The sequence below is a fragment of the Pleurodeles waltl genome, chromosome 8 (assembly GCF_031143425.1).
Source record: "Pleurodeles waltl isolate 20211129_DDA chromosome 8, aPleWal1.hap1.20221129, whole genome shotgun sequence".
In the NCBI taxonomy this organism is placed as follows: Eukaryota; Metazoa; Chordata; class Amphibia; order Caudata; family Salamandridae; genus Pleurodeles; species Pleurodeles waltl.
Genome location: NC_090447.1, coordinates 789789889 through 789803036, shown reverse-complemented (window position 1 = coordinate 789803036; position 13148 = coordinate 789789889). Strand labels below are relative to the sequence as shown.

At 43.0% G+C, this 13148-nt stretch overlaps 1 protein-coding gene across 3 annotated transcripts in view; it reads left to right on the top strand.

Moving 5' to 3' along the window:
• CTPS2 (CTP synthase 2) overlaps positions 1 to 13148 on the top strand; it is a 1490982-nt gene that overhangs the window by 626655 nt on the left and 851179 nt on the right. For all 3 annotated transcript variants that reach the window (XM_069205035.1, XM_069205036.1, XM_069205034.1), the window contains one exon: positions 6831 to 6982. In XM_069205035.1, the coding sequence (XP_069061136.1) occupies positions 6831 to 6982 (152 nt within the window). The remainder of the gene's footprint in view (positions 1 to 6830; positions 6983 to 13148) is intronic.

The following is a 13148-nucleotide window of genomic DNA, read 5'->3' as shown; positions in this document are numbered from 1 at the left end:
TCAGAACAGAAGCCAACAACATTGATGATGGCTTTGAAGATAAAAACAAAGAAGTGTAAGACAATCCCATGAACCAACAGGCTATGCTGTGCAAATGTGTTGTCTTTTCCAAATCATGTTTTAAGAATTGCATCACGGCAAAAAGAAAACTCTGCTACACATGGTGACTGCCCACACAGTTTAGGACAAGTGCAAAAGTAGAGGGCTAATCATTTCAGTGAATAGGATTGGTGTATCATCATGTTATAATGACACAGTACGGGGTACAAACTTGTTAGCAGCTCATGCTGTAAAATCTTGTGAATCCGACAGCACACCACTTCCAAGTCACTTTACCAGGAAAGGATATACAATTGCTGCTCTTGATAAGTTTGATTTCGAAGACAGCTCTTCTTTGTCTGGAGCATCCAGCACACATGATACTGCCTTGGTGCCATTTCAAGACTGTATTAATGAAGTAGCTGCTGGAAAACAAGCTGTGTCAGGTGTAGCATTAAACAAATGAAGCAGCAAACTTACAACCCAAATGCCTTGCCAACATGTGCAAAATCACTGCAAGCCATCAACATGCCCCAGTCTACCAGAAGGTTTCAGAGTGGCTGAGGACATGGATTTTCTTCTACCTGAAGCTGCGGTTTGCAAAGCTGATTTAACTAAATTTATCGTATCGCTTATTCGCTTCCAACTGAAGAATGAAAAAAAGCCAGTTCCTTCTTTGGCTGGAATTCATGCTCTGATCTCCCAGAATACCATCACACCGAAGAAAGTTGGGTTTTTACTAGTAATACCATCTCCAGTCATACACTACCCAACAGTATACACAGCTCTAAAGGAATTCCAAAATGTGGGTGCTCAGCTTGAAGACCAGACTGTCCTCCCAGTTTCTGCGATGAAGGTGTTTTCCGTATTGTAGCTGACATTTCTATGAGCAATCGAGTAGAATTTGATGATCTTTATCCACCGATGGGCGATTTCCACATGACAAATGTTGTGTTTTGGTGTGCAGGAAGTCTCTGTGGATGCAGCACAGATGATGCACTTATTGAGGCTGAAATCTTTGGAAGCAAAACTGTCAAGTCAGTATTGAGTGGAACTCATTATGTTTGTTCGTTACAAGGCATGCTCATCATACCTGAGGCTGTAGAAGCATTGTGTTGGAATGCTTTCTGGAACAAGAGCGACAATTTAGGTTTTGCATATCTTATCTCAGAAGTGAACTAGGAACATGGTGCACTTCTTTCAAAAGGCATAATGCAAAGCCAGGCAATGTTCAATACACTCAGTTCAAAATCATAAAACCTGAAAACCGAGTTTGTAGAGTTTGTCAAACAATTTGAACAAAAATCAGAATTTTACAAGTACTGGGAAATTGTTGTACACAGGAAAGCTATATTGAAAATCTTGGTACATGCTGCTCGGGAAGGTGATTGGGAGGTGCACGTGAAGACTGTGATATTGCGAATTCAATTGCATAAAGCACCTGAGATATGGGTCCTGGTACTTGGAAAGAGTGAAGACGCTAGAGGATAGAAGTGGAAAAACCTTACCTGTACATAAAGTTCATCCAAAGGCATTTTCTGGTGAATGACAGAGGTTAGGTTCAATGCTGTGGCTCTGGATACGAAACTGGAACAGACGATTCAAAGATCACAGAAAATCTCCAAGGGAATTGTTGGTCAGATGCGTAAAAGTTAATATGTTGCTCAGTGGCAGCTAGTCTTTTCCATTTGCAATGCTTTCAGAGATGAAAAATTCAAAATTAATGGACATTTGTGAAACTGTTCCTCACCACGAACTTGTGGGAAAGAGAGAGAAACGTTTTAATAAACATGTTGACAGCCTTCTTCATTTCATGAAGCAGCAAGGAAACCCCTTTGAAAAGACTGAGCCTGTGGGACTACAAACCTTTTTGACCAAACAATATGTGGATAACAATATAAAGACAAGTCTACTAGATGTCCTGAAATATGGATCTAAACTATATGCAGAACTGAAGCAGGAGAGATTTGTATTGAAAGAGAAAAAGCTGTTTGACATAATCACTAAAGCTAAACTTCCACCCTTTAATTGCCATAGTAAGAGTTTTGTTTAACCAGCCACTACAAAACAGGTTACAAAAAACAACTTTCACAAGCACATAGAGGGATGGATGTAGAAAAAAGGGGTGATTTTATTAAGGACATTCTGTCACATGATCTTCTTCCAACAATTGCATTATTTGCTAGCGATGCTGCAACCAAAGCAGTGAAGCACAAACTCCTACAAAAGCTTAAAAAAAACTTTTCACCTGAAGAGTTTCAATTCTAAAAGGTGTCCTCATTGAAAACTGCTGTTGTTGTGGACTATATAACACAGTTGCGCATGGTCAAGATTTAATCCATGCAAAATTACAGAGGTTGTTCAGACTGTTCTACAGATACAGTACAGTCAGCGTGCACCTTGCAAGAACTGCACATTGTCTTTGACAGTTATCTTGAACTGTCTGTCAAAGAATGTGAGAAAATTAGACAAATGTCTACAAGTGGAACAATTGACTATGCCTGCATCAAAAATTCAAAACCTATACCTGTGCAACTTGATAAATTCTGGTCATCAACCTCGAATAAGATGAACTTGGAGATGTTAACTCGCCAAAACATTGCTGATGCTTCAATGAACACTGAATTTCAAATTATTGCAAGTGGAAGTACAGTCAGCGTGCACCTTGCAAGAACTGCACATTGTCTTTGACAGTTATCTTGAACTGTCTGTCAAAGAATGTGAGAAAATTAGACAAATGTCTACAAGTGGAACAACTGACCATGCCTGCATCAAAAATTCAAAACCTATACCTGTGCAGCTTGATAAATTCTGGTCATCAAACCTCGAATAAGATGAACTTGGAGATGTTAACTTGCCAAAACATTGCTGATGCTTCAATGAACACTGAATTTCAAATTATTGCAAGTGGAATGATTGTCAATGAGGAGTTGGTGCCTGCAGAGGTATATTCAAAACTTACTGGCCATATTGTTCAATAACGTAACAGCAAATTGGAGGAAGCTGACCTTTGTGTTGTACCACATGTTGTACGGGCTGTTCGAAATGGCTCTTATCGAGTGATTGTACTGTCAAGTGACATGTTAATATTGTGCTTCTTAGATCTGTTGCAATGTTCATAAGTCAAGGATTGTCAAAGTTATGGATAGGTTATGAAACAGGTGAGAACAGACACTTAATTCTGCTTCATATTCTGTACAAGAAACGTGACCAATAGGTGCCTTATTAAGGCACATATACTTATGAAGATGACACTAAAAGCAAAATTGGAACAAAGCTTGGAGCTTTAACTGCTGAACTTGTGAAGTTTCTAAAAGGATTTGCTGAGACAGAAGTAGAATGTGACTTTAAAGACGTAGAAAAATACCTTGTGCATGTGAAAAACTAGTTTGAGTTCAAGAGATCAGTCCCGCTAAGTGAACTTCCACTGATGTCACATTCTGTGAGTGGACACATTAAAAGAGTGTTCTACTTAATCAGAAGATATGTAAATGTTTTGTATCAGGCATATGTAGAGAAAGATCACTGTGAATTTAGTTGGTAAGATATTGATGGGGTGCTAAAACCTACAAAACGTGTAAAGCCTCTACCCACAGAACTTACACATATATGTACTTGCAAAACCTGTGCTACAAATAGATTTTCTTGTCAATATGCTTTTCTCAAATGTTCAATATTCTGCAAATGTACCATGAGCGACTGCTGAAACAAATAAATAAAGTGAAATATGAAAATGTGTCTAAATCAGGAGCAATAAACATTATTTTTTTCATATTCAGATCATAAACATTGTTTGGTGTATACGTAAAAGGATTACAAACTATTATTATTTGTTTCATTTCTATGTATGGCTCTTCATCCTCTATTATAGCCACCATTTTGGAAAATGATGTAAGGGTTGCTCTGAGGAGATATTTTCTTTCTCTGTAAGATTAATTGACCCCCAAAACCTATGTTTTGACACCAAAATAAAGTATATAGGTCTCATGGTTCCTGAAATATTACATCACCATTGCAACACATCGTTTAGAAAAATTCAGCCCTGATCAGCAATGTCTGCACAAGCTAAATTACTTTTCTAATTAAACAAAAACACAAAGCAAAAATGAAAATCTCTGGACAGCAATATTTTATGGAGGTACATCAGGAGCCGGGATCACCCAAATACAGGACAAAGAACTATATGCAGTGCATAACTTAAGCCCCCGCAGCCTCTGTGGTGCATGGGGGCCCGAACTCCACTGGTTCCCCCTCTGCAAAAGTGGTAGGTGGTGGCCCTGGGAGGGTGGGGCTCCATGTGCTTTGCAGTGGGGGGGGGGGACTCAAGTTTAATTTGCCACTGACTATAAGTTATTCCTGTTGGAGCAGAGTGCACTAGAGAAGATGTTAGGCACCACAGCCAAAAACTGAAGAGCAAGCACAGGTGGGCCCATTGCCCGTGAATGCCGTACCTCACATTAACCTCAGTATGCCTGCTGGCATTGGTTAACAGGTGAGTTAGCAATCTTGCACATGCTGATACTGCTTTATTTGAAATATACACTTTTGATGCCTCAAAGTCTGCCCCCCTGTAACAGGTGATAGAGGAGGCAGGAGTGTAACTTCAAAGGGGGGGTGTTTGCGGTGTGACACCCAAAAATAACTATATTATTGGCTTGGTAGTTGGTTCTGGGGTCCCAGAATCGGGTCAGCTCTGTTTGCGTCAGTTGTTCTTATCATCCTGATTTTACAATGAGGTTTTAATGTATTCATTTTTTTGAACCAGGAACATAAACATATTTAGGCACAGATTTACAAAGCTTTCACATCAGGGTTACACCACTTTTATGACACAGCCCAGACGCAAAATCCTAAATGGTATTTACGAAGACTCACAAATCTTGGTTTGCATGACTTTGTAAGCAAAAACGAAAGAAAGGCAGCGTGTTGCGATGCCCTGCATTACTTAGTGTCAGGAAGATTTTTCACGGTTGGGACATGGGTGTTTACTTTCATTCACCCATGGATTTTGAAGCAAACCCATATTTATATAAGTCATGATTTACAAATATCTTGCGTCCTAGTTGCATCATTTTTTGACACAGCCCAATGCAAAATTCTTTTTGACATTTGTAAAGCCATACAGCTGTTGCTCAGTGTGGCTTTGTAACAAAATGAAATGTAATGCAGTGCATTGCAATGCCTTGTGTTAATTTGTGTCAGGTACACATTCCAAGGTTTGTGCATGAGTGTTCCCAGGCATCTATTCATTAATTTTGATACAAATCCATATTTACAAAGAGTTGTAGACATGGGTTTCTGCCATAATGTTATGCCTGTCTGAGGCTGGAGTAACAAGGAGAAATACCTATATTTCTCCTTGTTATTTCTTCTTTACATGTGTGCTGCATGCTGTTGCACATATGTAAAGAGGAAAAAGCCTCAATGATAGTTTCTGTGCCCTTTCTGCACAAAAACTATCCTAACTATGACACAGACATCTTTGCACTATGGCACAAGGGTGCCTGCATTGACGTGAGGCAGCCCAAAATGTGCCAGTGCATGGAGAGAGCAGAACTGTGCAACTTCTTTGAAGACATGGCGCAGTTGTGCTTTTTTCAGGTGACACAATGCAGCTAATTTGCTTGCGGCACTGTGTTGCACCACTTCGTTTGTAAATCTGCCCCTTAGTGCCCATTCTACCAAAGAAGTGGCAAATCTGCAACCATAGAAGTACTCCTTTAAAGGATGCAATTATACTGCTTTTTAAAATTCACCAACATTGGCAGTACTGGGTTTGGAAAGCTACGCCAGTCTCAGGTTTCCGGGCACATTTCTAGCAGTCAAACATCCAGAATGTGATGGGACGAATGCTAGCAAATAATCTAACCATTGGCATTCCATACCATTGTTTTTCTGCCCACTTGTCCATTCTAGACAGAGGGCCTGATTTAGTATTTTGCAGACAGAGCACAGGCAGATAGGGTGATGGAGGACTCCGCCCACCAAATTTAGAGATATCCACCAGCACAGCAGACATCTCTATAAATTGGCAGGCACAGCTGTCATGGCAGTTCATGTCAGCGTAGGAACATTTTAACAGAATTCTCCATCAAACATGACTGTTGCTGTCAATATTTTCCAAAGTCTTTTTTATTTAAAAAAAACAACCTCCCAAAGTGGGAGTTTGTTTTTGGAAAAAAAACTGACCTCCACACCAGTTTTCTTTTATTTTCTGAGAGTCATTTATCATTTTTACTGTCCATCACAACCAGGATATACCTCACACTGAAGGACAGTAAAAGAAAAAAAAGCCACCTGACTGACACTATACATAATGCACATGGCTTAATTTGTGATAGTATAACTACAAAATATATCAAAACACTTTCAGCGTGATTAAATATTGTTCTTAAGCCTTATCAATGTTTTTCCATGAGGCAGCCTGCTTTAACAATCTTTTGCCAATGTATATCTAAAAAAGAATTCTGAATATTTGTTTCAGTTAGTGATAAAGCATATTGCAGTAGCAACTCAGTGAGCACTACATACGTCTAGGTGTGGAGTTTCTGTTGGTGCAGCAGGTATAGTGGCACCGAGGCCTAAGGACCTTCTGAACCCGTATTATTGCTGTATTTTATCATTCAAATATCAGGGAGGGGGGCATCTCCTTCCTTCCACGATAGCCCAGACACACTGGCTACGCCACTGGGTACGTCTTAAATAGTAGCAAAATTGTATTGTAGGACGTTCTTGTCTATCAGGATAACATGTTTTGACGTATTTTTTTTGCATTTGCACTCATTTTTCAGGTTATTTTTGTCCATGATGTTTCCTCCACATACCGGGTTCCGGTTCTTTTGGAAGAACAAGGCATCATTACATATTTCAAACAGCGATTGAACCTGCCTATTGATGAGCAGCCGAGTGATCTTCTTTTCAAGTGGAAGCGAATGGCTGACAGGTATTGTGTGCCTCATGAATGGGTAATGGTTTTTAACTGTGTTAAATCACAAGGATTGTGGGCTGCTGCATATTAAAATTACTTTTGAGGGCATGACATGTTTCTCTCAAAATCATATTTTTTATACAATATTATACTTGCAAATTTTGCATGACATTTAGAAGAAAAGAAGTCAGACTAACTGAACATAAATACCACAATAGAAGAGCAAAACGATTTAAATAGGACCACATTGAAAGGCTTGAAATTCTTGTAGGAAATCAATTTTTTTCTTGACTTGCAATTCATTTAAGAAAACTGTGATTTCATAAATATCTGCTCATATTTATTTAGATTTGTATTAGTATACATAAAAAACATTTTTTACTTGTAGTTTCCAGCTATAGCAGGTACCCGGTAATGTAGTCCCTTATTTGGAGTATCTCCATCGCTCTACGGGGCAGATTTTTACTTTTTGCCGCAAATGTGACAAAAAGTATAGTGCCAGCTAGTGCCATTCCTAGATGCCAGCCGGGCGTCATATTTAAGGAATGGCGCTAGCAGGCGCTAAGGCCCTGTTAGCGTCCTTTGAAAGGACGCAAAAAAGGGCCTGGGAGGCGTTGGGGGAACCGGGGCTTGTGCGCCAAATTCTGGCACTACACTGTTTAGAGGCAAAAGAATTGCCTCTAAGCAGTGTAGTGCCATTTTCTGGCGCACAACCCCCATGGACATGGCTCCTGTAAAGACAGGAGCCATGCCCACCACCCCAATGGCCAAGCCCAGGGGACAAATGCCCCCTGGGCATGGCCATTGGGCCAGCGCCGTGCTGGGGACCCCAAGTCAGGACCCCCGAGAGGCGTTAGATATAAAAAAAAAATACCTACCCGGACTTCCCCTCGGATGGGTCCCCCATCCGTGGGTGACCTTCTGGTGTGGGTAGGGGTGGGTAGGGTGCCCCGGGGCAGGGAAGGGCACCTGTTGTCAATTTCCATGGTCTCTGACCATGGAAATCTGCCTCCAGGTCCCCTTACGCCTGCCCATACCCAGGCGTTAAATAATGGCGCTAAGCAGGCTTAGCGCCATTATTTAAGTCCCTCCTCCTCCCATGGGTGATTTTTGCACGGAAGTATAAATAAGGCACTGGGGCCTTTGAGACACTTTTTGCCCGAGAACGGGCATCTCATTGACGCAAGGTAGTTTTCCGCCAGCAAAAAATTTTGTTAACTCCAATATTTTAGCGCTAGACATGTCTAGCTCTAAAATATAAAAATGGAGTTAAGTTTGCGCCGGATTTGCGTAAAAAAAATGATGCAACTCTGGCGCAAACAGAGTATAAATATGGGCTTAAGGGCCTTATTTATTTGTTAGTGGAGAGGGAACTTCTTCGCAACAGATACAGTGTTCCCTCCCTTTTAAAATAGTGGTCCGTCCGCCAGATTTAAATGCGGGCGGACCATAGGAATAATCACAGTGGAAACTACTCCATCTCCGCCATGATTAAACCCCCTCTGACAGACATGTAGAATAAGGAACGTCGGACACAGACCTGTCATCCTGCCAACCTAATTTAGATGGGCCGAGCTAGAGGTCAGTTTTCACTGACCGTCACTGCCAGGAAAACCCTGAGGCTAAGGGACAGTGAAAATTGCTAAATTCTCCACTCGCCATTGAAGAAGACTTCCATGGCGAGAAGAGCATTTTTTTTTTTTCAAAAAGAAAATCCTGCTTCTGAATTTTCTTTTTGAAAATAAAAAAGAAAACAGTGTGCATGACGGTGCCGGGCACCAAACTGCAAAAAGCATTTCCAGGAACTGCTGTGACTGCGGTTCCTGGCAATGCGTTAGAAATGACCTGCTTGGCAGTCATTTCTAGATTGAGTGGGCGGCATCCCCGTCAGAGCTGCGGAATAATTTACTCTGTCACTCTGGCAAACAAACAGACCTCCCTAAATGTAACTCAGCCCTAAGTCTTTTTTTCCTAGCCTATATTTGTTTTGACATATGGCTAATGGCATATTGCTAAAACCTGCGATAGGAACCGAGCTGCCCCAACATCCTTCTTTCTTGTTAGATCTGGCTGGAGATAGTAGTAGCTGCCTTTCATAGCCCTTGTCATAACAAAATACTTATAGAGGTTATATAAAATACTCAAAGAGGGTTTTACATATATATATTCATGTATAATATACTTATATTATATATAATTTATTATATATGGTATGTAGTATTATATGGCACTTTATATTCTTATATATTCCATAGTATATGCTATTATTATATATAAAATAGCACATATTATATATACTATGTATATGTTAGATTATACATATATACTACTTTCATATTATAATACTTATAGAGGGAATATAGAATACTTAGAGAGGGTATATATTTATAAAATAGTTAGAGAGGATATATGGTTCAGGTTTTTTTGTCTGGGAACCTCATTATGACACCTCAGCATTTGATTGGCTAGTATCTGTGTTTATCTGCCTTGCTTCCTTCGCACTGCATGGTTATTGAAATGACCGTGTACTGCAATTTAGACATATATGATCATATATCTTCCCTCCCACTGCACCAGAAGAAACTACCTTAGCCACTGCCACAGAGATTATCCCCAGCACTCAGCATGCACTGCAAGCTCTGCATGTGCAGCTGAACTAGCAGCTGCAGTGCATCATCCTACTTGTGCAAGCAGCAGGAGCACTGGTACACCTCCACATAATGTACTTGTATCAAATGGCATTCATTATATTTTCTGGCCCTTATTTGCAAAGGTTTTGCATCAGGTTTGCATTACTTTTTAAACACAGACCCGAAACAAAATCCTTTTTAGTATTTTCAAATGGCAATTTGCGTTGCTTAGTAAAACAAAGGAATAAACCCATTGTATTGCACTGCCTTGTGTTACTTTGCATCAGGGAGGTGTTCAATAGGTGGTGCATGAGAGTTCCTCTGCATCCACCCACGGATTTTGACACAAACTCATTTCTACCAAAACTTGTAGATATGGATTTGTGCCAAAATCCTGTGTCTTGCTGAGGCTAGCGTAATGAGGAGAAATATCTTTACCTCCCGTCCCACCCTCGCCTTCCTTAACCAATGAGGCTTCTTTGCCTCACCTAGACCACTCCCCTCTCCTTTTAAAAGAGCCCTGGTGAGACTTACCTCTTCTCTCTTCCTTGGCGTGGCTGAAGGGGGTGTCGTCCTCTCCATCAGCGCTGGTCGCAGGGCCTCTGGTGCCGTCTTTCAGTCCCTCAGAGACCGGCTTGTTGGAGGCGTGCAGGGCTGCCTCTATGGGGTTTTCCGGCAACGTCGCCTGACGTGGTCGGACGGCTCTGCGGTTTATGAGGCTGTGCTTCCGGGTTTCACAGGTCGCGGAGCAGTTCGGTCGCCCGGCAGCCTGTTTCTGGAGGTTTTTGGGGTAAGGCGGGCTCACGTTTTAAAAAATATTTTCATTAATTAACGTGATTGTGGGAGCCAATTAGGAATCTTTATATTAATGGTACTTAGATAGGCCATTTTTGGCCTTTTTAAGACCGGCATGGTGGTTTGGTATTCAGTTGTTTGCTGTCGTCATGTCAAAGAAGGGTGCAAAACGCAGGAGAGTGATTTCTTCTTCTTCCTCGTCTGAGGATGAGGTGGTTCCGGTGCCTTTACAGTCTACCAGAGTGGACAGGACTGATATGGCTGGCTCTGCTCCGCTTATGTCTCGTGAGGAAGTTCAGGACATGATTGAGGTGGCAGTTTCCAGGGCTCTCCAGGCTGGGGCTGTTCGTACAGGACATCCCTCTGCTGCTACTACCTTCATGGATGCTGCTGGTTCCTATTCTTTTGAGGGAGAGGGTCCTTCTACGTCTTCTGGGGGCAAACATGTGTCTTGTGAGGGAATGTGGAGTATTCTTGCTCATGTCAGGGACAATTTGGGTTTTCCTGCTTTTCAACCTGCAGGGGAAAATTCTACCGTTTCCTCAATATGTGACTCCCTCTCGGTTTGCTATGCCTTTCCTGGGGCCTGTTAAGGACATGCTTTTCCGGGAATGGAAGGAGGTGGACAAATCCCAGGTTCCTCGTTTTCTGCAACAATTATATTTGCTGGAAGGAGAGGATGCTATTCCTCCTTCTGTGCGTTTAGATTCCATGCTGGCTACCTTGACTGGAAAAACGGCAGTCAATCCTGAAGACTGTACTCTTGCTGATGCCAATGATCGGAAGGTGGTCTCTGGTTTGAAGAGGGCCTTTTCTGCTGGAACTTTGACTCTTCGGGTGGTATTTTTTCGGCTTATTCTGCACAGTCCTTGGTTCAGGACTTTGACAAACTTGCGGTGGCTGTGCAGGATGGGTCGGAATGTTTGGAATTACTGTCTGTGATGGAGCAGCAGGCCCGTTTATTGGCTGGTTTTTCCTCGCATATTATCCGCTCTTCAGCTATGGCTTCTGGGCAGTGATTGGCGCACGAAGGTCTCTTTGGTTGCGTCAGTGGAAGGCTGATCCTGGGGAGAAGGTGGCTCTCCTAAGACTTCCTTTTGAGGGTCAGGCTCTGTTTGGGGGTCAGTTGTCTGCAATGATTTCTAAGGCCTTTAAGGACAGCAAGCATGCTTTACCCTATAAAGGAAGCTCCGCATCTGGCAAAGAGTGGAAGTCGCACTCCAGGTCCTCTCCAAAGTTTGTTCCTATGTCCTCGTCTTTCAGGAAGCATAGGTTTCAGCCTAGGTTTTCTCCTAAGAGGTCTGTTCCTTCGGCAAAAGGGGCTGCTAAGAAGGGGTCCTGACAATCAAGGTGTTGGAGCATGGCCAATGGGAGGAAGACTGCAACATTTTCTGTCCGAATGGAGAAAAGATGTCACCGATCAGTGGGTCCTGAACATTGTAGAAAATGGATACTCCGTAGGCTCGGTTTCTGACTCTGCGGGGTTGGTGACTGTGTCAGACAGGAGATGGAAAGGTCTTCTGGCTCAGGTGAGGGCTGTGCTGTCTCAAGTGGCTCCCAGGGCGCTTTAGTGGTTACGGCTGCAGGGTCACTTGGCTTCAGTGATCTTCTTGGTTCCTTGGGCGAGGTTTCATCTTCTTTGTCTGGTGAATCGGTTACTGTTCCAATGGTCTCCGGATCCTTGCAGTCTGCGGACTCACATTCCTGTGTCGGATTTCATTTGCAGGGTGTTGGGTTGGTGGTTGGTGCTGGCTCATTTACAGATTGGGGTTCCTTTGTCTCTGCCGGTACCTGTAGTGTTATTGACAGATGCCAGTCTCTCGGGATGAGGGGCATGGCTTGGGTCGGGCAGGTTCAAGGGTTTTGGTCCCTGAGAGAATCGGAGAGGTCCTTGAATTGGAGGGAGTTGACGGTGATCCGGCTGGCTCTAGTGCATTTTCAGATGCTCTTGCAAGGGGAGGCAGTGTTGGTGCAGACGGACAACTTGGTGGCCAAGTGCTATATCAACAGGCAGGCAGGGACCAGGTCTGGTTTTCTGGGGCGATCTTTTTGTGGGCCTAGCATTCGGTTCTGTCTCTTGGGGCCACGTACATTCAGGGGTCGGACATTGTTCTGGCAGATCAATTGAGCAGGGTAATTATTTCCTCCCGGGTAGTACTCCCTACAGGTGTCTCTAGTCCATTGTCTGGTTCGGTACTGCGGTCTTCAGGTCGTGGACTTGTATGCCTCTCTGAAAAACGCAAAGGTGGGGATGTTCTTCTCCCAGTATCGGTGTCCTCAGGCCTGGGAAGTGGACGGTTTGACGTGTCCTTGGCCGCAGGGTCTTCTTTATGTGTTCCCTCCTTTTCAGTTGATCCGCTCCTTTCTTGTCAGGGTGCTGCAGGTGGGGGCTCAGGTGAATTTGATCACTCCCAGGTGGCCGCGTGCGAATTGGTTTCCTCTGGTTCAGCAGTTGACTGTCGGGACGGAGTGGGTTCTTCCTCTCCATCCCCCTCCTCTAGTGTTTCCTTGTCTCTCCTGGTGGTCCTTGCAGAGACTGCACTTGATGGCTTGGAGGTTGAACGGCGGGGTTTGGCGGGGCTCGGTGTTCCTGGTCCTTTGGCTGTGACTGTGCAGGCTGCTAGGTGTAAATCCATGTTGCATTCATATGGTCGTCAGTGGAAGGTTTTTTCCTCATGGTGTTTGCAACAGCATATTGACCCTACGGTTGCTTCTCTGTTTGTGATCATGCAGTTCTTGCAGGATGGGGCGCATAT